This window comes from Aethalodelphis obliquidens, unplaced genomic scaffold (assembly GCF_003676395.1).
Source record: "Aethalodelphis obliquidens isolate GAN/ISIS:26980383/991018 unplaced genomic scaffold, ASM367639v1 scaffold18, whole genome shotgun sequence".
Taxonomy (NCBI): domain Eukaryota; kingdom Metazoa; phylum Chordata; class Mammalia; order Artiodactyla; family Delphinidae; genus Aethalodelphis; species Aethalodelphis obliquidens.
In genome coordinates this window covers 18,492,505-18,517,249 of record NW_020837962.1, presented here as the reverse complement: position 1 = coordinate 18,517,249, position 24,745 = coordinate 18,492,505, and the positions used below count along the sequence as shown (strand labels likewise).

Below are 24,745 nucleotides of genomic sequence, written 5' to 3'. Positions count from 1 at the left end.
GGGGTCCCTTGCATTTCCACATGAATTTTAGGATCAGCTTGTCAATCTCTGCTAAAAAGTCAGCTGAGATTTTGATGAAAGTATTGTCATTTTGACATTAAGTCTTATAGTCTGTGAACTCAGGGTGCTTTTGCATTTATTTAGATCATCTTTAATTTTGTTCAACAATGTTTTAGAGTTTTGTAGTGTGCAAGACTGGCATTTCTTTGGTTAAATGTACTCTAAGTATTTTATTCTTTTTGATGCTATGTAAATGAAATTGTTTTCTCAATTTTCTTTTCTGATTTTAATTGCTAATTTTATATACTGCAACTTTGCTGAACTTGTTTACTAGCTCTAATGAGTTTTTATGGATTCCTTAAGATTTTCTTTATACAAAATCATGTCCTCTGCAAGTAGCGATAGTTTTACTTCTCTGATCTGTGTGCCTTTTACTTCATTTTCCTGTCATTTGCTCTGGCTTGATCCTCCAGAACGATGATCAGTAGAAGTAGTAAGAGCAGACGTCCTTGTTTTGTTTCTGTCTTAGAAGGAACACATTCAGTCTTCCACCATTGAGTGTATGTCAGCTGTGGGTTTTTGCAGATGCCTTTTATCAGTTTGAGGAAGTTCTCTTCTCCTCCCAGTTGGTTGTTTTTATCATCAAAGCGTATTTGTTTTTGTCAGGTGCTTTTTCTGCATCTTTTGAGATGATCATGTGGTTTTTGTCCTTTGTTCTGTTAACATGGTGTCTTTCATTGGTTGATTTTTATCTGTTGGCCCAACCTTCCATCCTTGGGATAGAACCTGCTTGGTTGTTGAAAAGTTTCAGGGTCTCCAAGAGCACCTTCAGGTTTGATAATTCTCTGGAAGGACTCACAAAACTCAATGAAAGCTGCTGTATCACAGTGATGGTTTATTATAGCAGAAGGATGCTGACCCAGATCAGCCAGAGGAAGAGGCACAGAGAGGAGGTCAGGAGAGCCCTGAGTGTGAGCTTCCTGTTGTCCTGCCCAGACTGGGACTGTGGAACTGTGCAGACAGCACTGACTTCTCCCAACAGTGATGTGTGAAAGCATGTGTAGGGTATTGCCACCGGGGAAGAAACTCACCTGAACATGGTTGGCCTTATTCTGCAGTCCCTCCATAGGTTGAGCTAAACTACATGGTCTAAGACCCCTGGGTAAACAAAAACACTCTTTCAGGCAGGACATTCCAGGGGCTTAGAGATTATCTACCAGGAATCATGGGCAAAGGCACTTTGGACAAAATTAATCCTTTACTACATAGTTATGGAGTGTAATCCTTTTTGTAAGTTGCTAGAATTAGTTTGCTAGTGTTTTGTTCAGGATTTTGCATCTGTATTCATAAGGGATATTGACCTTTAATTTTCTCTTGTAATGTCTCTGTCTGGCTTTGGTAGCCAGGTAATACTGGCCTCAGAATGAGTTAGAAAGTGTTCCCTCCTCTTCCTTTTCTGGAAGAGTTTGTAAAGGATTGGTGTTAATTCTTTAGACATTTGGTAGAATTCAGTGATTTTGCTCTGTGTTCTGTTTTCAGTTTCATTGATTCCTATTGTTATCCTGATTTCTATCCTATTTTCTTCAGATTTATTTTGCTCTTCTTTTTTAGGGTACTGAGGGTAGAAGCTTAGCTAATTGATTTTCCTCTTTATTGTGTGGGCATGTTTAGTGCTCTCAATTTCCCTCTAAGTGCTGCTTTGACTGTGTCTCACAGTTCTGTTACATTGTTTTATTTATTTTATTTATTAATTTTCATGGATTATTTATCAGTGTTTTGTTTAATTCCCAAGTGTTTGGAGGTGTTCCTGTTATCTTTCTGTTGTTGATTTCTAGTTTGATTCTGTTGTGGCTGGAAAATACACTCTGTGTGATTTCAATTCTTAGAAGTTTGTTTTATGGCCCAGAATATGGTCTTGGCATATATTCTGTGGTTCTGCTGTTGCTGGGTGGTATGTTCTATAAATGTTGATTAGCTCCTCTTGGTTAATGGCGTTGTTGAGTTCTTCTGTATACTTGCTGATTTTCTGTCTACTTCTGTTGTTGAGAGTGGAGTGTTACAGTCTCTAACTATCACTGTGGATTTGTTTATCTCTCGTTTCTGTCAGTCTTTGCTTCACAATATTTTGCAGCTCTGTTTGGTGCATACATATTTAGGATTGCTGTGTCTTCTTGCTGGGCTGACCCTTTTATCATTATATAGTGTCCCCCTCTGTCTCTGGTAATTTTCTTTGCTCTGAAGTCTATCTGATACTAATATAGCCTCTCCTGCTTTCTTTTGATTAATGTTTACATGATATATCTTTATGCATCCTTTTTCTTTCAGCCTGCCTATATTGTTATAATTGAAGTGTGTTTGTTGTAAACAGCACAGAGTTAGGTCATATTTTTAATCTACTCTGCCAGTTTCTGTCTTTTAATTGGTATGTTTAGACCATTCACATTTAATGTAATTATTGACGTATTAGAACTGAAGTCTGCCATTTAATTTTTTTGTTTTCTGTTTATCCTCTGTTTTTTGTTTTTCTGTTTCCTTTTTCCTACCTTCCAGGGGGTTTTTGATTACCTGTAGTGTTTTTGGGTGTCTCTCTTTAAATAGCTTTTGTAGTGATTGCTATAGGTATTATATTTACATAAAGTATCACAGGCTAATGATGTCATCATTTTTTCAGTTCCAGTGAAATACAGAAATCTTACCTTACTTTCTGTTCTTTTATCCTCCCCCATTCAATATATAACTGTCTTTAATATTTCCTCTACACACTTTTAGAAACACATCAGTCACTGTTACAATTTTTACTTCAATCATCCAACTTAATTTAGAAAACTCAGGAGGAGGAGAAAAGCCCATTGTATTTTCCCATATTTTGCTTAATGTGTTCTTTCTTCCTGATGTTCCAGGATTCCTTCCTGTATTTTGTTCTACTTAGAGAACAACCTTTTGCTATTCTTTTAGGGTAGGTCTGCTGGCTAAACATTCTCTTGGTGTTCCTTCGTCTCGGAATGTTTTGATTTCCCCTTCATTCCTAAAGCATATCTTCCCTGGGTATACAATTCTGGGTTGACAGCTCTTTTCTTTTCAGTGCTTGAAAAATGTGCCCTTACAACCAGCGTGGTTTCTAATGAGAAGTTTGCTCTCATTCAAGCTGTTTTCCCTGTAGGTGGGGTGGTGTTTCTTTCTGCTACTTTCAAAACGTTTTTCCTTTGTCTTCAGTTTTCAGAAGTTTATGTGGCTTAGCATGGGTATCTTTGCTTTTATGCTGTTTGGATTTCAGTAAACTTCTGGAATCTGTAGGTTTATGTTTGTTTCTTGCCAAATTTAGGAAGTTTTCAGCCGTTATTTCTTCAAGTGCTTTTTTAGCCACTCCCTCTTTCTGTCCCCTTCTGTGGCTCAGACAGCCCAGATGTTATGCCTTGTTTTATCATCCTATATGTCCCGATGCTCTGCTCCTCTTTTCTGGGTCTGTCTGCTCTCTGATGTTCAGACTGAGTAATTTCTAATGTTCTACCATCAGTTCACTGAGTCCTTCCTGTGTTCCATGGGATCTGCTGTTGAACCCATCCACTTTTTATGTCAGTTATTGTGTATTTCAGTTCTGAAGTTTCCACTCATTTCTTCTTTGTATCTTCTGGGGTTTCTTTTTTTTTTTTTGCGGTACGCGGGCCTCTCACTGTTGTGGCCTCTCCCGTTGCGGAGCACAGGCTCCGGAAGTGCAGGCTCAGCGGCCATGGCTCACTGGCCCAGCCGCTCCGCGGCATGCGGAATCTTCCCGGACCGGGGCACGAACCCGTGTCCCCTGCATCGGCAGGCGGACTCTCAACCACTGCGCCACCAGGGAAGCCCTCTTCTGGGGTTTCTTACTGAGAATTTTTCTTCATTGATGCTTTGGTTTTCCTCTGGTCTCAAGCAATTTTCTAATGGCTTGTGGAAGCATTTTAGAAAGGCCCCTTTAAAATCTGTTAGATAAGTCTCACATCTCTGCTATGTGAGAGCTGTTGTTTATTAGTTGTCTTTTTTTTAATTTAATTTTATTTTTTTATACAGCAGGTTCTTATTAGTCATCCATTTTATCCACGTCAGTGTATACCTGTCAATCCCAATCTCCCAATTCATCACACCACCACCACCACCCCGCCGCATTCCCCCCTTGGTGTCCATACGTTTGTTCTCTACATCTGTGTCTCAATTTCTGCCCTGAAAACCGGTTCATCTGTACCATTTTTCTAGGTTCCACATATATGCGTTAATATACGATATTTGTTTTTCTCTTTCTAACTTACTTCACTCTGATTAGTTGTCTTTTTTTCATTCAACTTGAGATGTTCCCTTTTCTTGGTATTGCAAGTGAGTTTTAATTAAAAACTGGATATTTGTACATTGTGTTGTAAGACAGGGTCTTGTTTAAACCTCCACTCTCAGCTGGTTTTCTTTGGCGCTGAAGGGGTGTGGCCTCGCTCCTGCCAGGTGGAGGTAGGGTTCAAGCTCCCCACCTGACCGCCTGGTTACCATCAGGTAAAGGTGAATCCATGCCCGCTGGGAGATGACGGGGCCTCTTTCTCACTGGGAGGAGGTGACGCAGTCCCCACGTGGTCTCCAGTGCCTTTGTGATGGGGGCGCAGGCTGGCTCCTGCTCTGGCCTTCTTGGCAGGAGAGTGGGGCTCTCCCAGGAGGATGGGCGTCTTGTCTTCCTCTTTGGCTTTTGCTGCTGTGAGTGGCGTGGATCAAAGCAGGTGTCATCTAAACATTTTCTGTCTTGCTAGCTGCCCCTCTCCTGGTCCTCTGGCTGGAGAAAGCAGGCTTTCATCTATTCTCTCTCTTTCTTTCGCTGCACCCACCGGCATTTATGGGTTGCTGGCTTTTTCTGTTCCAAGTCAGGGATTTATGCAAGAAAAAGAAAAACCAGGGAACTCCCTGCCGTGTTTGCCCTGTGTCCCTGGCTTGTCTGCTCTTCTCTCCACCTTTCAGTCTCCCTATGTTAGTTTCATATAAAAGATCCAGGGCTTTTAGTTGTACTTAGCAGGAGGGACAGAGGACAGCATGTCTGTTCCATCCTCCTGGATGTGGAGTTCTGCTGAGTCGTTTTTAACAGGTCAGCACTTTATGTCTTAAATATTGTTTTTTTGTCTAGTAACATTTCTGGTACATGGCTTTGGGTTAAAAGAATGGATTTCATAGCTTAACTAACGTAAGATGCAGCGTACTTGCTAAAGAGTAGATGAGGGTCAGCATGCCTAGTGTAGGAGGGCAAACCTTTTCACTCTGACTCCACTTTCTCTGCCTAGATTGGGGCCAACACCATGGATAACCCTTTGTTGAAGTACAGTGCAAAGGATTACTTCTTTAAAGCTGCCCTCTGTCACTTCATAGTGGATGAGCTGAATGCCAAGGTGAGGGGCCCTGCGGTGTGGGTTCTGATGCGCTTCACCCCTAAGCACAGGTGCTCAGCCGTTGTCTGTGATACCAGCTCGGAGGAAGACTGTGTTGCGTACATGAAAAGCAACATGGAGGGTGACGCTCTGACCCTGTCCTGGCTGTACTACCGCAGCTGGAGTGACAGCTGCTGAGGCTCTTCTCTTAAGTGAATGCCCCCTGGGGGCCACACTTCCTTCAGTAGTTTTGGTTTAAAGAAATTAGGGGCTGAGGGGAGACAGTAAAAGCAGAATTTTTAAACTCAGAAATGGAGTTGGGGTGAGGGTTGGGAGAAAAGCCAAGGGAGAGCTGGAGGTGGAGGCAGGGACAGGGCCGCCTTGGCGTCCTCGGGGTCGGGGTTAGGGCCCCGGGCTCCGGGCAGAGCCTCCTCCAGCGCGTGAAAATAGACGCCTGCTCTGGGAGGTCCGAACATTGGACCTGGCTCACGTGGTCTTCCCCACAGCAACCTCATTCGGAAAAACTGGTTTAGAAGTTTATTCTTAACTGAAATTGAAATTCACAATCAACAGGTTTGATCAACACAGGTTGATTTTGATGTTGAGTCTGATAATTAAGTAGGATGTAAATAAATCGTACTGAAGTTAGTAGAATGTCAAAGCTTCGTTTCCTGGTTCAGTGACTCAGATGTTAACGAGTGGTTTTCTTTCCCAGCTTGCTCTGGAGAAATACGAAGAAATGTTTCCGGCGTTCACTGATTCGAGAGAATGCAAGTTATTGAAAGTAAGTAGGTGGGGCTGGGATACAGTGACGTTTTCCTCCTGTGAATCCGCTCACTGAGCAGCCCGGTGCCTTCCTGCTCTCGCACACTAGGCCTCAGGTGCCGTTAGGGTCAGGCGCGCACTGCTCTTAACCTGGCGGGTCAGGCACGTTAGCACAAGGCTGGATCCCTGACTCGGGGTAACTCTTGACTTGTATTTGGAATTTTCCTCAGTTTTGTAAGTCATTTGGCAACATCAGTTAGTGTGATATGAAGGCTATTTTGTATTTAAAGTATCCATTCATAGATGGAACTTTTTAGCCTACCAAACTAATTTTTCTGTATTTATGTTCCCAGAAACTTCTAGAAGCTCATGAAGAGCAGAACAGTGAAGCTTACACGGAAGCAGTATGTTCGCTTTTGGGATTTAGCATGTTCTCTGAAAGTTAACGTTACAGAAACAACTCCTTTTCATCATATAAATGCTGAACATTTATTTGGACATTATTGCACTATACCTACGTTGTGTTTTCCAAAAGGCATGTTTTTAGATCCCACCAGCCTTCACAATCAGACAGTTCTATGAGCTGTGCTGAATTTAGCTGTGAGGCAAATATATATCACATAATGTTATGACTTGTTTGGATGTTTTCTAGGGAAAATAATCTCCATAAATAAGTGTCAAGTGAAATCAGGGAAATCTAATCACTTAAATTTAAAACAAAAACAAAGCAATGAGAGTTTGTTACATTCTTGGCCTAAAGTAAATGGGAAAATTATTTTTACATTCATCAATTTCCTGTTTTCCCATCTTTTTCCATCTTACGTTCATAATGAAGTGAATTTCTTAGTGTCCTTCATTAAGTCATTCATCCTGGCTTTGAAGCAATAGTGGGAAGGCGAGGTTTCCCCTTTAACTTTTGCTGCCAAACCCTCTTCATCCTATGAAAGTCCATTCTTCGATAACTTGTGGAAATGAGTTAAAGGAATTCTGCTTCCACGTGTTCCCTTGCTGCAAATACGTTTGTTTGTGTTCAGTGGATACTGGAGCTACATTACTTTTCCATGTCCCCTTGTTCTTATGCAGGGTCTCATGTCCTTTGTCACGCTAAATGTACTCTTCGTCCAGTAGGCGGTTATGGAGTTTTGCCATTGCATGTTAGCATAAGAGCAATATAAAAAAAGTTTTTAATAAAGAAAGTTGCAAGCTTGAACGAATGATTTTAAATGAAGAAAGTTAATGTTTAAGCAGTGTGGGGCAGTGTAGTTCTGTGTTTGATTGTATTTCCATGGAATGATTCCTGTTCCTCTTCCCTTAAACCAGGTGAAGGAATTTGACTCGATATCCCGCCTGGACCAGTGGCTCACCACCATGCTGCTGCGCATCAAGAAGTCCATCCAGGGGGACGGGGAAGGAGATGGAGACCTCAAGTGAAGCGCTGTGTCTCTGTGGCATGCCGCCGAGTCCTCTGTAGTTTCGTGTTAGGGCCAGTGATCCTTACGGGATGCCCATTCAATGGCTTCATTTTGTTGCACATGAGCCTGATGGTGTGTGTGTGTTTAAGCCGCCATGTGTGTCACCGTGCAGTGGATGGGTGGGCGGCTCCTGTGTGTATTGCGAGTGTGACAGGCTGTTTCCCGCTTGTCAGTCCCCAGAGTTTTCTGAGAACTGCTTCCGAATCTTACTCCTGTTATTTTGATACATGCAGAGCTCCTGTTTAATTTTGCCACATATTTTTATGTCCTTTTTCCTGGACTTGAGTACCCAGCCCAGTTCTAATAGACGCTTTGCATGTTCTCCGTGAACTTGCACCTGGATGGATTCTCTAAACGTGTGTGTTTAGTGTAGGATCGTTGTTAGGAGCGCGTTTATGACTTTCCTCGTGAGAAATTGTTTATACTTTTTGTTGTCTCGTGATTCTTTTGATGGTGCTAGTGACCAGTTTCTTTGCTTTCTATATCGTTCCGTAGGTAATGTGCGTGTGAGAATTCAGATCAGCCGGGCCTGCCAGCCGCTTACAGTGGGAAAAGAGGGAGCGTCCTGGCACTGCCTGGTTATGTGTGTGGACGCGTGTGGAGGTGGGCCTGATCTTACATACAAGTGCACACACATATAAGATCTAGAAGACTTGGGCGTTTTCCTTTCCTGCAGATGGCGTCCACTTTTAGTTGGGGCGGGACCCTTGCTTCATCTTCACAGGAAGGTGTTTGAACGGGCACATCCCTTTACTTCTGTGTTCACACACTTTCCCACGCTGAGAGGGCACCTCGTGTGCCCCCTCACATACGTACTCACCAGGGCTGGGAGGTTACCTCAGTCGGAGCTTGTGTGTCATTAATTTTAATTTTTAATTGTGTGTCATGTTCATTTTATCCATTAATTGGATGTGATGGGCTTGGTAGGTTGAGTACGGTACAGAGGTTTGCTGTGCTGAGTCAGGAAAAGATCCCCAACTAGCTTCTGAGGGGACCTGCGCTTAGCTGATGGAGTTGTTCTAGCTTGTGTGTTTGAATTCTGTCCTATTATTTTGGCTTATATATGTGCTCTGTTGACCTGTGAACTTGATCCCTGTGCATTATGTTATGTGCTGACATCGTACTTTAGACGTGGTCTTGTTTCCTGAATCTCCTGTGTCCATATTTTTAGGCATAAATGATTTATGTTTGATGTGTGTTAATTGCCAGGTAATGACAGTGTTGACAGATAAGTGGAATTTCCTGTGCCCTGTCAACGTTAGCTGGTATTTGAATGGTGTTTGCATTTTTGGACGGTCCTCGACTGGGATTGGTAGCTGCTGTTGGGCAGAAATAGAGGGTGTGCCCAGGCTGAGGGCTGAGCGGGGAGGAAGGCTTGGGGATGGGGAACAGGTCCGTCTGGGATGAAGCAGAAAGTGGCAGGAAAGGAGGCTAAGAAGGGCCAGCTGGGACCCGGTCATGGAGCAAGCCCTGTGGGCAGCCGTGAGGATTCGGTGGCCGTAGTTGCGGGGTCACTTGTGCAGGCTGGGCTGGCTGGTGGAGAGGCAGGGCAGTCATGTCACAGTGTTGGCTGAGGGCAGCAGGAACAGACCAGGAGACGCAGGCGCTCGGACCGTGGGCCCTGGCATCCGATGAGGATTCCTTCCTTCCTTCAGAGGTCTGGGATTCTTAAAAGAAAGCTGGCTGTCAGCTACGGTACATTTGGGATGGAGCTGCTTGGTACTTCTCCACTTCCTGTTGGAACTATGAAAAATGCTTGGAGAGAAAAGTGGGGTTTTGTTGCTCTACCTAATCCAGTGCCAACCGGCCAGAAGCACTTGGGTGAGAAGAGTGTGGGGCCTGTGTCCTCCGGCTGCAGATCTGTGCCACCTGAGCGGCTGTAACCCTCGCCGCCAGCGTGTGCGCTCTGTCGTTAGTCTGGAAGCTTTGTTCCCACTTGTTAAAGGAACCTGGTCTGACCATGTAAAGTAAAAAGCAAATGATGTCTTTTAAGGCAATTTATTAGCTTTTCATCCTGCACCCCTGACAGAAGACCTGTGGTTTTGAGAAATAGTATTGGCAGCATTTTGTCACATCAGTTAGAGTTGCTTGTGTTGAAATGAACACTGGGATCAGTGCCTGGGTTAAGATGTTTTTGTTTTTAATATTTCACGTGAAAAAGAGTAAAATATAATTGTAATGGCTAGAGCAGACCTGCCAGAATGTAACAGGAAAATGAGCAGAAAAAAGTCCCATTAACAGTATCCAGACTTTCTCCCTTGAAGTGTTCCGTCAAAGTGGGCAGTGCTGTGACTCAGAGCCCGGGTCAGGTTTCCAGGACTTACAGATCGTTATTTATGAACAAAGTATAATGACTATTTATGTTACAGTCCTTGTGTTTTAGCAGATCGTGTTTAGTTCATTGTCAGAATGAGTTAAAATTTCTTACAGGAAAGCTTTGCTTTTTGTGGCAACGTTTTTATAGCTTATGTGAATTCCTTTTTTATTTAATGATTTGAAAACAGTATTCTTGCAGTCGTGACCATGTGTGATGATGTCCCTGTAAACCTTTATTGTTTCCTCTGATACTGTGCATTTAAGATGCCCAGAGGCAACCCCCGTGGCTTTCTCAGGGCCTGTGGCACGCAGCCTGCCTCCCGGGGCCCCAGCCTGGCGCGGCCTCTCCTCCCCCGCGCTGTCGGGTAGGTTGTATTATGAGAACTCATCCTGTGATGATAAATCCACCTTTGCAAAGAGCCTGTGTGTTTCATGTGAACCTGTACAGTAAATAAAGTCGAAGTTGTGAACGGTATGGTGAGTTTCCTGGTTGGTTTGCACAGGTCGGGAGTGGCTTCCTGTCCTGGAAGGTGTCCCCCGGGGTTCAGGGCAGTGGGCAGCAGCCGTCCGGGCTCTGCAGGCTCCCCGTTCCCTTCCCTCCTGCTGCCTGGTCAGGGATCTCACTGGCAGGCTTTAAGGAGGAGTGGCCCCTAGGAGACCTCAGAGCGGGAGGCCGGGGGCCCGAAGCCCCACCTCCCTTGGTGGAGCTACGCTGACTTGGTGCTGTCAGCGGGCCTTGTTCAGGTCCCTCAAAGATCATTTGAGGCAAATTCAAAATGAATGGTCGAACAGGCCGTCCCATCTAGGAATTCTGCCAGGTTGTTGATATTCAGGGTTACTTTCTCATTCAAATGTCTCCTCTGTTTCCTAACAGAAGCTCCCGTGGTGGGTTTTGCCAGCCTCGGTGAGGGTCCCAGAGGCCCGTGCAAACTGGTGGAGGGAAGTGGGCAGTTCCCGGGGCTCAGCTGGGGGGTGACGGATGTGCCAGGCGGCCCTGTGCCCGCATCCATCTGCCCGTCTTGGTGCCTGTGGACAAATGGACTTTCGCCTGAAATGTTACTTAGAGTGACAGGAACACCATCAAGTTCAGTTAAGGGGACAGGCACTTGCTTGGTCTCAAAAAATGTCCCTGCTCTGGCAAGATATACAACAGGTTAGAATTAAATGATAACTTACACTCAAATTGGTCAGTTTAGATGCTCACCTTTGGCAAAACCACATTTCTGTGAAGATCACCTTTAATAAAGGCTTTACCCCACCACTTGGCCAATTTTGTTTTCAAACTGTACAACAAATTTTGGTTAAAAGCAGAGGCAGGGGAGCTTTGGAGTCTGGGCTGAGAGCGTCTCCCACACGATGGTTGGAAGGCGTGAAATCGCCGCCTTGGTATGGCCTGACCTGATCGTCTGGGGCTGACAGTCACGTGGCAACAGAGCACCTGGATGGGGAGAAACGGAGACGCCCCACAAATCCCCGAGGTGAGATGCATCTTCGGCAGGGTTTGGGGCGGCAGCCCTCTTGTCCCCTCCCGGGAAGCAGGGAAGTGACCGTAGATGGAGGAGCCTCTGAGGCACAGAGTCACCGTGGCTGCAGTGAGGCTGGGCCCCTCCCCGCCGCCTGGCACCAGCTACCGAGGCCGAGCGCGTGCGGGGCCAGGCCTGTCCCGTCCCGTGTCAGGAACACACGTGCAGTGCACGGAGGTGGAGAGACTCCAAGGACCAGGGAATTAAGCTACCTGTATGAATCAGGAATCTTATTTCTGTAGAACCTAAATTCTAATAATGGAAATAAACTTAGACTTGCGAAACTATTTTTACAAAACATTTATTAACACATTAAAGTTTTCTGTAGAATTTCTAAAGAAACAAATTCAAGACAAAAATTATTCCAATAGGTAACAAAATAATCTATTATTTAAATTTCTTCTCATTAAGATGACTTTACCCCAAGAAACAGTTCACTAGCCGGGCAGGTTCATTCTCCTTTCGAGTAAATCGTGTGTGAGAGTCACTGTTTTGTTCTGTGAACACAAGTGGGTCACGCTGTCACAGCTGGAGGTGGAATCAGTACTGCCACCTGCAGCCCGTGTCAGCACCTCAGACGCCTTCACACCTTCGGCACCTTCGGTGTTGACGTCACCGTCTCATGGGGAAGAAAGTGTCCTCGGTCTTTTTCTGGCATCTCGTGCAGCTGTGTCTTCTTCCCGGACTAGCATAAAGTACCCTTCCTCTTAGAAAACGAGGAAACAGCAAGTGTAATAAATTAAATGTAAGAAAAAGAGCAACTAGTGACAATTCCCCTTCTCTTTTTACCTGGGTCACGTGAGTCAAAGCACTGTGCGCACAGTGACCCGCCCTCACCACTGGATCAAGAACCAGGCTGGGTAAGGCCAGCAGAATTACCAAAGGCCAGCATGAGACAGACGTGCATTTAAAACAAGGTTGGCGGTTCCATGGTCCACTCTTAAGGCTAATCAAAGAGGAGTGTACGGAGGCTTTTGGTCCCTTTTGCCAAATTCACTCATGCTCCCGGGGGAACATGTGCGCCAGTGACTTGCCTGTGTCAGCGTCTTGACATGTTAATGAGAAATGCTGGGTTTCTGAAAATCACAGAAATTGTCAAAAGAACCTAGCAAAACTACTAGTATTCTGTGTTCTTAGATTGGCTACCACCACCTCAGTGCTACTCGTGGATAAAATAACTACACTATGTTTCAAGTGTTCTCAAGCCCCTGGCTTAATTTTTCACACCTCTTTACAAAAACTACTATGCTGTTTTCTGCTAGTCTTTGGTAGGACAGCTTTTTAAAATTGGATTTTTAGAAATGAAACCTGTAGCCACATCTCAGGTCATTTTATGACAGACTTCCTAGTTGCATGTGTGCTGTGAGCAGCTACTTTACAAGTGTTTAGTGCCTACAAACAGGGGGGCAGAGGGGGACAAGTGCAGTCATCTGTCTCTTTAGCCCCATTCCAGTGTCCCAGAGCACCTGACTGGCTTCAACAGGAAAGAAACAGCTGAAAATAAATATGTGGTCCCAGTTTTACTTCAGGTTGGTAAAAAAATAGCTTTAAAGTATCAGAAATAAACTTCCATGAAGCTGAGCAGTAACCCCAGCCTCAGGAATGTCAAGGTCATCAAGCATTAGGATAATTCCACCAGAATTAGGTGAGGTTATGTTAACTGCCTTGTTTGCTGATAAAGTGTGGCTGAGACCATGCAGATCAGGATTTCTAAGGGAAACCATGAGAAACGGTTTGATTGATAGAGACGTGCAAGTTAGCAGAAATTCAAGAAACTGCGGAAGCCATCCTTGCCCACTTCTTTGCCCACAGTTCTTCTTGACCCCTGATGAACGCTCGCGTCCAGCCCTTATGCGTGCAGGTGCAAGGCTGGGACCGCGGGGCAGGTGACCCCATGCTCTAGTCCGTGTGAGTCACAGAGTGGAGCTGTGTGGGCCCGCGTCCGTTTGCGGCGTCAGCTCACTAAGCTCGTTGATGGTGGTGGCCAGCAGCGTGTCCTGGGACCCCACAGGGCCGTCCGACTTACAGGCCGGGTCCGCAGGACTGTCATCGTGCACGGCAGGCATGCTGCCCTGCACAGTGGCCAGGTTGTGAAAATGGCCATTTTCTGCGAAAGACAGCAATTTATCAGAGAGTTTGGATGGCGTGTACTCTTCATCGGGCTGCTCAGTCTTGTGCCCATCGCCATCCTTGGGAGAGCTGTCCACGATGACGAGGAAAGACTTCCATGGAGTTGTCTTATCATGGATCTGTGGACCAAACGCAGAACAGAGAGGTCACCCACTGTGTCCCTAACCAGGATCTGCAGAGCCCCCAATTCACAGCCACTTGTTACCAAGTACAACAGCCTTCTCCAACCGTCAGACACGTGTCTGCCACCGTGGTCCCTGCCAGAAAGAACTCAGGATGCCCCGGGCCCTGCTTCACCCCCGCCTTGGCCGCCCTCGCTGCAGGGGAGGGAGAGCCCCGCCTTCCCCTGGGACCCCCTTACAGACTGAGGGCCTCAGGGAAGGGGGGCGGGTGGCTCTGCTGTCCGGCGGCCGTCCGTGGGGGCCAGCCTGGCCGCTCACCGAGGTGTGCCGCCGGAGCGTGGACTTGTCGGTGAATGTCCGCCCGCACGCATTGCACATGAATGGCTTCTCCCCCGTGTGGATCCGATGGTGGCGCTGGAGCGCGTTGAGCTGCGTGAACTGCTTGCCACACTGGTCACAACAGTAGGGCCGCTCCCCTGGGAGGGAAGGGACGGAGGACATGAGAGCTACCGGCTGCTCTGGGCCGCCTGGCGTCCCGAGCTACCATGGGGAGGGCAACACGGGCACGAGCAGCCGACCGTGCAGGAGCCCCAGGGGTCCGTGGCCTCACCCACAGCTTTCCAGTCGTAAGTGACCCTGCGCGGGTGTGAGTGTTCACTAGCACGTGCAGATCATCAGCCCTAATTCTAATCTCAAGGTGTTCAAAGGTTCACACGTCCACATCCATGTTCACACATTCACACCTTTCCAGTTTGTCAGAGCCAGAAACTAGACACTCAAAAATGTGTAAATGCTATTAGGACGCACGACTTAAAGCCAAATTCCAAATAATTTTCCAGAAAATCTAAAATCTTCGGGATATTTTCTTGCCACACTGACCTCCCTTCTCTGGCAACATTCCGGCCATACCTGTGTGAACTTTGATATGCTGGTAAAGCGAATTCCGCTGAGCAAAAGTCCTGAAACAAACTTCACATTTAAAGGGTTTGGACCCAGTGTGGATCCTGTTGTGATGTTTTAAATACTCCTTGGAAGCGAAACTCTTGCCACACGTTTCACACATGAAAGGCCTCTCACCTACATGAAGACATGAGACACGAAGTTAGAAGAGACATGGGCGCTAGAACACGCGGAGTATGGGGTCCACCCTCCCAAGTGCCCTGGCAGGCAGCGCGTTCTTTTCTAGTTAAAACTGTCATAAAATATCTCTTTGTGTCCAGTGCTTGCTACCTGCTGAAAGCTGGTGTAAAATGTCCCTGGAAATCCCAGGAAAGATCCCAGTAGATGAGAATTAAAGAGCGCATTCAGCCAGCTCACGTTTTGGAAATTCAGTCATCCCAAACAAGAAAAACAGTTCGCCAACTGGTCTGGTGGAACAGCTGGACTTTTTCACAGGGCTTCTGTGGGTCTCTATCAGAACAGAAGCCCCTCTTGAAGGGAGAGGAGTGTGCGGTGGACACGCGGGGCTGTCCCGGAGCAGCTCCCAGCCGCCCGGGGTGGGGTCAGGGCAAGGAGGGCGTCCACCCTTCACGCTGTGCAGTTGGGGCTCTGAGGGCCCACAAACCAGACTCCTCTGTCAGGCGTGCCCCAATTTCTCAAACATCAAAACAAAACTACTGGCTTTAATAAAATCCAAATATATTAGCATGTTCATCAAATGACCGATTCTAACTTAATCCTTCGGTGTGGCCTGACCTCCCCCGACCCCAGTCTTCCATCAGACACCAATTCTGCTCTTTTTAGTCTATTAATTCACGTCATTAAGCGGCTCATCTATCTCACCATTTGAACTTGAGGCTCATAGGACAAAGAAGTAAAAATTTTTAAATGGGAGCAGAACTGGGTTAGCGTGATAAGCCCAGTACCCGACAGCTAGACTCCACACGCCCCAGGGCTCTGAACCCCAGGGGCACTGCACAAAATCAGAATAAAGAGCTTAAATGTTCTCCCTCACCTGATGAAATCGTACCACAGAAATTCTGAAAACCTCATAATTCCCCCACCTTAACACATCATGTAACTACTTCATATTTCTGCAGGTTTTCAATAAAGCTGGGATTCACTGTGTGCTCAATTGTGCATTTTTCAAGTCAACAGCCAAACACAGATGTTTTTCGTAATATTCAGAGACCTTAGTCAGAAGGGCCTGGGACGGGACAGGGTGGATTTACCCATTTACTGAACCACTTCCCTGGGGTTGGACAGTCAGGTTTCTTCTAATGCTCTGTTCCTAGAGATGGCAAGAAGCGGGATAACAGCATACAGCTTTCCCCATACTCTGAGCAATTTCTTTCAGGTCATGGCCACAAGCACACAGCCCTGGAGGCAGCGGGCGGATTTTACTCATTTACTTATGCTCACTTACGAGACGGAAGAGCGTGTCAGGGCTTTAACCTAAACCACTTGGCAGATGCCAACTTCTAAATGGAGAAAACTGCAGTTTTCCTCCTACAGCCAGGAAAGACAGTCAATCACGATGGAGTATTTACCTGTGTGACACCTTTTATGATAAATCAGCATGTGGTTCTGAGTGAATCTTGCACCACATTCATCACAGACAAAAGGTTTTTCCCCTGTGTGAATTCTGAAAGCACAACATTCAGAGGGTAACTCAGGATGTGTCAAAGCTCACTCTGCATTACCATCTCCTCCCTCACCTGGGGAGACGCTTTGCTCCAGGAGCCCGAATGCGAAGGACTGAAAGGCGGCGAGGCCCAGGACTCTCACCCCCAAATCAGTCTCTGCCCGAGTCAAGACCACCACATCCCCACCAGACGCCGAGTCCCCCCGCGTGCTGCCCCCAGGTGCAGGCACAGGCTGTGCCTCTGCAGGCTGTTTGCAACACCAAACGGCACCGTGTGGTATTTATAAAGCTCCCTCGTTGAGAAGAGTCACCCACAGACACCTTAGGAACCATGGCTGACAAAAGTACCACGTGATCAAAATGTTTACCATCCTTTCCTAGTTTGACGTAACAGTCTAGAAAGAACTGTTATCAACACACGAAGCCAGCCGGTCCCTGGGGTGCATGCGTAAGCACTCACTTCAGGGCGAGGATGGAGTGGCTGTCACTATGTTTACTGAGCCTTTCCTGAGCCGGGCTATAAATGACAATAAAAGGACAAGAAACACCCAGCTCCCACCCCTGGACTGGCCCAGGATGATGGCAGATCTAGGGGAGAGTAGAAAACTGCTTTGTCTGGATTTCAAGCATAAGTACTGAGCACTGCAAGGGAATTTATTTAAAAACTGAATGTCACCCACCTACACTTCAAAAATCAGTAACTGGAGTCCCTGTCCGTCCTAATCCTGGAGCTTAGATTGGCGACAGGCACTCTCCAAGCCCAAAGAAGTGTCGCCCTGCTGAGGTCTTCAGTGGGACTCGCCACCCAGCGGGTCACAGGACTGAGTCCCAAATGAAGGGTCAGGAAGGGAGACGGGGTCGTTGGCCCCACTCGGCAAGGGTGGCAGGAGGCCTCAGCACCAGGAGCGGGAGAGGCCCCTGCGCCTGAGCAGGAGGCGCGGGTCCCCATCAGCCGGGCCCGCGCCCAGGGAGCGCCATGCCCGCATCTCTGCCTCGAGAGAGAACCCAGAGGCTCAACACAGCCCCCGACTTTGAGAGGGAGCGAACTGAAAAGTGACCCATCCCGCGAGGCAGCCACACCGGCTGCCTCCTGCACGCCCCCCACGTCTCCATGTGCGTTCTAGGGTTCGAGGCGGCCCGTGCCTACCTCAGGTGGGTCTTGAGGGCTGAGGGCTGCGAGAAGGTGGCCGGGCACTCGGTGCAGCCGTAGGGCTTGTGGCCCGTGTGCGTGCGCTCGTGCAGCCGCAGCGCCGTTTTGGAGCTCAGGCCCTTGCCGCACTGCTGGCACTGGTGCCGCTCGCCGCCGCCCTCGTGCACCTGTACCACGTGCCGCTTCACGTCCTTCTTCCTCTTGAACTTCTTGCCGCACAACTCGCACGGGAAGTGGCGCTCGCTGCTGTGCACGTGGCGCTGGTGGCCCTTCAGGTTGCAGCGGTTGGCAAAGGTCTGGCCGCAGGTGTCGCAGCGGTGGACCACCTCGGTGGCCACGCCGTGGTGGTGCCGCACATGCTTCAGGAAGCTCTTCTCGTACAGAAAGGCCTTCTCGCAGCGCGTGCACCGGAAGCTGCTCCTCCGCCTCCCCGCGCCCTCCTCCCCCTCCTCGTCCTCATCCTCGTCCTCGTCCTCCTCCTCCTGCCCCTGCCCCGCCTTCGGCAGCACTGCTTCCGCCTCGGCCCCAGCCCCACCGTCCTCCTCGTCTTTCGTGACTGTGACCAGCTCCTTCACCGTTCCCCCGGCGTCTGGGCTGGGCTCACGGGGGCCCCCGCGGTCCCCGGCGTCCTGCTCGGCACTCTTCTGCTGCTCTCGGAGTCGTCGAGTGTACTTCTTTTTAGGGATTTCCACGAACACCTTCCTCCCAGCCAGCCTCCCGCTAGCCCTTCTGAGCTTGGGGTAGGGGGACTTAGCGATCTCTTTTCTCTTGTCTGGCTTCTCCCTGGACTTTCTCGAGGGCAGATCTGGCAACAGGCTGTTGCCGATTCTTGCTGCTGGGGGATCCAAGGAACCCGCGACGCCGTTGGCCAGAGGGCTGTCCGCAGCCACACCTGCCCGAGCATCAGGGGAGACAGCAGCAGAGACCTGGGAGCCGCTGCTCCCTTCTGCCTCCTGAGACTCCGAGAAATTCTGCAACTCCAAAAGTACCGACTCTAACATCTGTTTCTTCAACTGGAAACAAGTTTCAGATAAGTCCAAACATTTCAGCTTTTCTGCCATTTCCAGCATTCGCTGCACCCGATCTTCCTCCACCTGGACCTTTGCAGTGTAGACAAACTCAAGAAAAGAAGCGAAGTCAGCCACCTGCACTTCGTCTAAGTAGACGTTAGTCCTCGAGCCGTCCGCAGTCTTCTCGTTAAGAAACACTTCCTTAAAAAACTTGCTGGTGGCTGCCAGCACCGCCTTGTGGGCCATGAATTCCTCCCGGACGCCCTGGTACTCCACGCTGACAGTCACGTCGCACAGGTGACCCAGCAGCCGGAGCTGGTGCATTTCATGCAGAAGGTTAAGCGGGGAGGACTTGGATTCCAGCAGAACTGCACCACTCTCCATGTTTCTTCTTCCCAGGAACAGCTCTGAAAACCAAGAATTATTCATGCATGAGCAACCTCTGAAGTAGAAGGATTAAAAATTATGAGGATTATATCAGTTCTTTAAAGGATATAAGCTGATTAACGACCTAAACCTAACTTTTCTCATGTACAGATTCAAGTCACGCGTCACTTCTTAGCATTTTTCTGAAGCCCTGATGCACCTTCATGAGATATTTGCATGAAAACAGACTAAGACTGCCCTAAAGATAAAGTGATGATTAATGAAATACATTAAAGCAGTAATTGGCTTCTCTAGATCATTTTGTGATTTACATACAGACCCAGACCCCCAAACTAACAGAATTTATAGCAACAATAAATAACGTCTACTACTTTGATCAGGAAACCAAATTAAACAAAATATAATACATGGCGGCCACGGATGAGAGCAAACCTTGTCTACCTTTAAAAACAACCAACTAAACTACTTTATATGAAGAAAATTTCATGGAAAGTAGCCCACAATTCACAGTCATTCTCCAACCTCGTTAAGTCCCTCCTACTGGAGTCACCGTCACTGCAGCGAAGCGATGCGGGGCACTGCGCCGGGGGCACAGCTGCGCTACGCCGAGCAGGGCCCTCAACACCTCCGAGCCGCAGTGGCTCCCGTGCTGGAGGCTGACAGGCCGTCATGAGGGCTGCAGCCGCGCCGGCCGTCCCGGCGACCCTCGAGCAGGCGTCACGGGGGAGGCCCTGACAAGGTCACAGGGCGGCCGGGCCGGACTCGGGCCTCCCCGCGCACCACCTTCCCGCCGCCAAGCCCGGACCGCCCGGGAATCCGTCCTCCCGGACCCGGCGCGGACGCTCCCCCCGGCGCACCCGCCTTTAGCTCCCGCATCTGCCGCCCGCCTCCAGGCTCGGCCGGGTCCCTGAGGCCGGCCTCACCTGCCCGGTCCAGATCCTCAGCGCCCGCCGGTCGGCGGGGCAATGGCCGCAGGTGGCTGCTTCTGCCCTCGCCCGCCGACAGCTAGGCCAGCCCCGACTCCCCGGCGGCCTCCCGGCCCGCGCGTGGCCCCTGAGCCCGACTCGGAACCCAGGCCTAGCGCCCTCTTCCTCGCGGGCCGCGCACACACCGCCCGGCCGCCGCCGCCGAGCTTCCGAGGACTAGGCCCCGGAACGGACAGCCTGCCCGACGGATGGGGAGGCGGGGCGCGGCGCCGGCGAAGGCGACGCCGATTGGCCGCGGTGGCCCTGGCCCCGTCCCTCGCGTGTAGGGGAGGACCTGCGCATGCACGTCCCACTGCGGAGGCCATTCGGGGAAGTTACGTGATCCGACACACGCTGCCGCCGTACGCCTGGCCGGCTGCGCAAGATTGCGTCACCCACCGCGAACCACGGTCTGCGCCTGCGCAGAGCACTGTGCCGGCGGCTCTGCGCTTCTCGCTACGCGGAGGGGGCAGGGCCGGCCCACCCCGAAAATCACGTGACCTGCGGGGCACGCACACCGTCTCACGTGGGTCCCGCCCCGGCTCCAGCCCATGGGCTGTACAGCAGGTGGGCGGGTCGCCGGATTGGGTGGAGCCCCTGGAGGAGCGGGGCGGAGAGAGAGGGCAGGGAGGTGGAGGGGCGGGGCGGCGGGAGGAGGTTGCGGGAGGAGGTTGCAGGAGAGGGCGCGGCTCGGGGAGAGAGCTCGGCGCCTCCACGTGGTGCAAGAAGCGGTTGTTGGATACCCAGCGGCGCCTTGCAGAGTCGGCGGCTGTGTTCGTTCTGGGCACGCGGCAGGCGGGCAGGCAGTCAGGAACTGAACCGGAGGCCGTCTGTGCTCCGAGAGCCTCCGAGCCTCGGGCTCCGGCCGCCGCTCCCGGGTGTGTGCAAGCCGTCGGCCGTTTGCGGCGACCCCAGGGTACGGGCCCTCGCGTCCCAGAGGCTTCACGTCGCTACTCCGAGCCTCCGTTTGTCCTCATTTCTCCCAAACGCCCAGCGGACCCTGGGCCGATCTCTCATCCGGTGTCTTCTGGTTCAGGTTATGCAGTGTAGACAACGTCCAGAAATGAGACAGATCCTCTGCGCAGTCATCTGGAACAGCAGTCCCCAACCCTTTTGGCACCAGGGACCGGTTTCGTGGAAGACAGGTATTTTTGGTGGTGGTTGGGGTGACGGTTCAGGCAGTAACGTGAGCGATGGGGAGCTGCATATGAAGCTTTGCCCACCGCTCACCTCTTGCTGTGCGGCCAGGTTCCTAACAGGCCGTGGACCGGTAGTGGTCCACGGCTCAGGGGTTAGGGACCCCTGATCTAGAACAACCCCTCTCTTACTGTCTCAGTCATAGCCTGTAAAGCATCTGCCTGAAGCTGCTGGAATGCAGTGTGGACACGGGGAGCAGGGCCGGGGTGAGAGGGTCCAGGCAAGAAGGTCTCGGACAGCAGCCTCTTTTCAATGCTGTCAGGGGGGAAGGAAAGGGAGCATTTGAAAATAACTGTACTTACCATCCTTCAGCGTCTGTGTTTAGGGCTATAAGCGCTTCCACAGAGTGGGAGGGCTTGCCCTGATGGACCCAGCGTCACTGGTAGAAGGAGCCCGGGGCCAGGAAGCCTGGAGGCCGCGTGGCAGAAGATGGTGCTCAGCTTGCCTGGGCCTGGCTCCTCCTCGATGCAGGGCACATGCCACCCGCCCTCCCTGCCACCTATGGTGATACCTGGCACTGTGCCCACCTGACCTCCCTGGGTGTAGTCAGTGCACAAGCCAGACCTTGGGGAAGTGGGGTCGGCCGCTATTCACAGTGGAGCCCAAACAGGACAAAGCAGTTCTACCATCTTTCCCGCCCTACTTTCTAGCTTCTGATTTGTACAAACGCATACAATCTCTACTTTCTGCTGCAGCTAAAAAACATGGCAGGACTCTGCTGGTTCCAGAACAGCCCTGCCCTCCTCACACACCTATGGGCTCTTCCTACCTCCAGGTGCACCCAGAAGTGGATCCCCATCTCAGGAGGATTTCCAGAAGCCATCTCAGTTCCTGGAGGCTGGGCTCAGCCCCAGGTGCACACACTGAATTTAGTCTTTCTCCAGCCTACGACTCTCCTGCCCTCCCGCACTTGGGGCCCCGACTTCCTCCTGCAAAAGGATCTCCTCCCTGCAACTTCCCCCAAACTGGTCCCAAGTCTCAGGATAATAAGAACAGTATGTGCTTGATGGTTACAGAAGGTGGGTCACTACTACCCACCCCCAGTTACTAGTATTAGTCACTTCTCACAAAACTCTGTGTGTGGGGGGGGGTAGTATTATTACCCCCATTATACAGATGAGGAGACTGAGGCACAGGGAGGTTAGCCAACTTACCCAAGATCACACAGAGAGCAAGACAGAGCCAGGGTACAACCTCCACAGCTCAGCTCTGCGCAGACCACATGCCTCCCCAGCTACAGCAAAATAGAGCTGTCTCCTGTCAGATCAGGTAAACGTCAAAAGGGAACTAGAGAGGGTGTGATTAAATAGCATCCTAGAAATTCCATGTCTGGTTTGCATGAGTGCAAAAGTGAACACCGAGAAGTTGTGGTTTCTAAGATGCTGGGGGGACATGGGAGGACTTCTCACAAAAGCCCAGGGATCTATGGGCTTCCCTGGTGGCGCAGTGGTTGAGAGTCCGCCTGCCGATGCAGGGGACACGGGTTCATGCCCCGGTCCGGGAGGATCCCACATGCCGCGGAGCGGCTGGGCCCGTGAGCCATGGCCACTGAGCCTGCGCGTCCAGAGCCTGTGCTCCTCAACGGGAGAAGCCACAACGGTGAGAGGCCCGTGTACCGCAAAAACAAAACCAAAAAAACATATATCCTCTTATCATGAGCATCACATTTGGATAAACTTAATCTGGCCACAAATGCTTTGAAATCAACTTTGCTTCAACACAGAATGTCAAAATAGGTGATGCGCCGCTTTTTATAGGACAATTTCATATAAAACGTAACACCACTGCAGTCTTACTTTGTCACTAACAAGGATCCTAAGTGTTTAAAAGAGCACACGAAGTATTTAGAATGTGCTAGAAGTCCAAGTAGACGTAGAAGCAGCATATGTGGAAAAGAGCAGCCAGGATTCTGTGTTCTGCCCAAGTTAGTTAGCGTTCAGTGCTGAAAGGACTTCTTTATTTAGGGTCATAATAGCTTTAGTGATTGACCAAGTGAAGAAACTGGATATGATTATTTTAAGTTTTATCTTCAGTTCCCTTTAGAAATGCTACCTGATCAGGTTCCAAAGTAGGAAGTACATCAGGCTATTCAAAGAAGCTTTGGAAAACAAGGAAAAAAACACCAACAGCCCAATGCAAAACTAACAAAGAACAAAGACAACTCACATACGTGTACACATGGCAGAGACAAGAGAATACTATAAAAAGCAATGATAAACCAATGAATACAACAAATTGACCCGAAGTTAAACATAACCTGTGATGTTGCAGAAGTTTGCATGGGAAATGCAGTCTCAGGAGCAGTTGGAATAGATGTTTATCTCCACGTAACGCCCTGTAGCCATCCTGAGGAAGTGGAGTGAACAACTTTCAGGTAATTATGTTAGTGAAAATTTGGAAACCATCTACTCGCCCAAAAGGAGACAACTGAATAATTTATAATATATCCATGCGCATTTTAAAAAATGTTTAATGGAACTTGTAATCATTCCACAATGTATATGTTTATCAAATCATCATGTACACTTTAAAGATGGACAATTTGTCAATTATACTTAAAGCTGGAAAAATGTTGAATTGTTTGATGCAATGCTCACTATATTATAATGAATAAAGAAGGTACGCTATTTTACCCAGGAAATGATCTGATTTAAAAGCAAATCTATAGACCCAGACCGGAAGGAACTCGCCACATCAAATTCTAAACTGCCCAGGGAGGGGCGGAGAAGCTGTGCCCCGCCCACCCGACGCTTTGGAGGGGCGGGGCTGGGGCCTCAGATTCCGAGGCACTCACCGCCCACTGGCTGTCATAATCTCAGATTGTCACAGTCAATCTTCCGATTGGTCCTGGGCCGTCGCCTGATGATGATGTCAGCCGCCTTGCGTGCGCGCGGAAGCGCGCCTAAGTGGCCGGCGGATGCACGGAGGCGGCTCTTACGTCCAGGCCTCGGGCTGGTGGTCGCACGATTTGGGTGGGTCAGCCCGGCCTTCCCTCCAACCCTCTGGGCGGTGTCGCGGCGGCAGGTCGGGCGAGGTTTTCTTGCGCGGTCTCGGCTGTGCGGTGCACTGCGAGGTCAGGTTCCGGTGGGTCAGGCCAAGCGTATTAGGGCAGCTGGGGCTCCATCAAGAGTCTGAGTTTGGGCACGTCTTCACCTGCCTTCAATTTGGGCAAAATATCCGGACTTTACACTAACTTCTCACAAGCCTAGGTGGTGATTTTTAAATGTTTTAAAACATCCATTTTTGCGAGAACTCAGGATGTTTCAAAGCAGCATCTACTTGGAGACTTCACTGGTCAGGTCAGGCACAGGTTGGCCACTCTGTGGGGGAAAAGGCCACTCCTCGAAGAGCCCACAACTTGAATACCCCTTACTTCTGGCAGCGAAAACAGAGTCCTGATTCTTAAGTGAGCTTTTAATTTAAAAAACAAGATGGGCGCACTGTATAAAAAATGAAGTCCAAGGACATGCGGCAGCAAATGCCTTGTCTCCACGTTAAAACCCTAGAACCCAATCCCTAAGGGCAGCTGTCCTTACGTTTTTGCCAATCCTTCCAGAAGGTCCGTGCAAACAGAGCAAGCCTATATGGAATCTTTAAAAAAACAAAACAAAACAAAAAAAACACAAAGCAGTTTCCTCATCTGTAAAATGAGGTTGAAAATGGTGCGAAGTACCTTGAGCAGTTCTTGGGATGTTGTTCTCGCTGCCTGTGACAACTGTTGTCAATATTCCACAAAGTGTTTGAACTTCGTTTTCTGA

General features: G+C 49.3%; 2 protein-coding genes across 7 annotated transcripts in view; one reads left to right on the top strand and one right to left on the bottom strand.

The window, feature by feature from the left end:
• Window positions 1-10,394, top strand: part of NAPB (NSF attachment protein beta) — a 38,475-nt gene extending 28,081 nt beyond the window's left edge. For all 4 annotated transcript variants that reach the window (XM_027118112.1, XM_027118111.1, XM_027118109.1 and 1 more), the window contains 4 exons: window positions 5,283-5,387; window positions 6,082-6,150; window positions 6,485-6,535; window positions 7,452-10,394. In XM_027118112.1, the coding sequence (XP_026973913.1) occupies window positions 5,283-5,387; window positions 6,082-6,150; window positions 6,485-6,535; window positions 7,452-7,562 (336 nt within the window). In that variant the 3' untranslated portion in view covers window positions 7,563-10,394. The remainder of the gene's footprint in view (window positions 1-5,282; window positions 5,388-6,081; window positions 6,151-6,484; window positions 6,536-7,451) is intronic.
• Window positions 10,395-11,727: 1,333 nt separating this feature from the next.
• Window positions 11,728-21,588, bottom strand: GZF1 (GDNF inducible zinc finger protein 1). Of its 3 annotated transcripts, none has more exons than XM_027118107.1 (6): window positions 21,290-21,588; window positions 17,426-18,845; window positions 16,184-16,278; window positions 14,604-14,771; window positions 14,013-14,170; window positions 11,728-13,691 (listed from the first exon to the last, which is right to left on the bottom strand). In XM_027118107.1, exons 2-6 carry the CDS (start codon window positions 18,820-18,822, stop codon window positions 13,356-13,358), a joined length of 2,154 nt encoding a protein of 717 aa, XP_026973908.1. In that variant the 5' UTR covers window positions 18,823-18,845; window positions 21,290-21,588; the 3' UTR covers window positions 11,728-13,355. The 3 variants fall into 3 exon arrangements, with proteins under 3 accessions (XP_026973908.1, XP_026973907.1, XP_026973909.1); XM_027118106.1 differs by lacking the exon at window positions 21,290-21,588 and adding an exon at window positions 19,749-20,187; XM_027118108.1 differs by lacking the exon at window positions 21,290-21,588 and adding an exon at window positions 19,348-19,732.
• Between the last annotated feature and the right edge of the window lie 3,157 nt (window positions 21,589-24,745).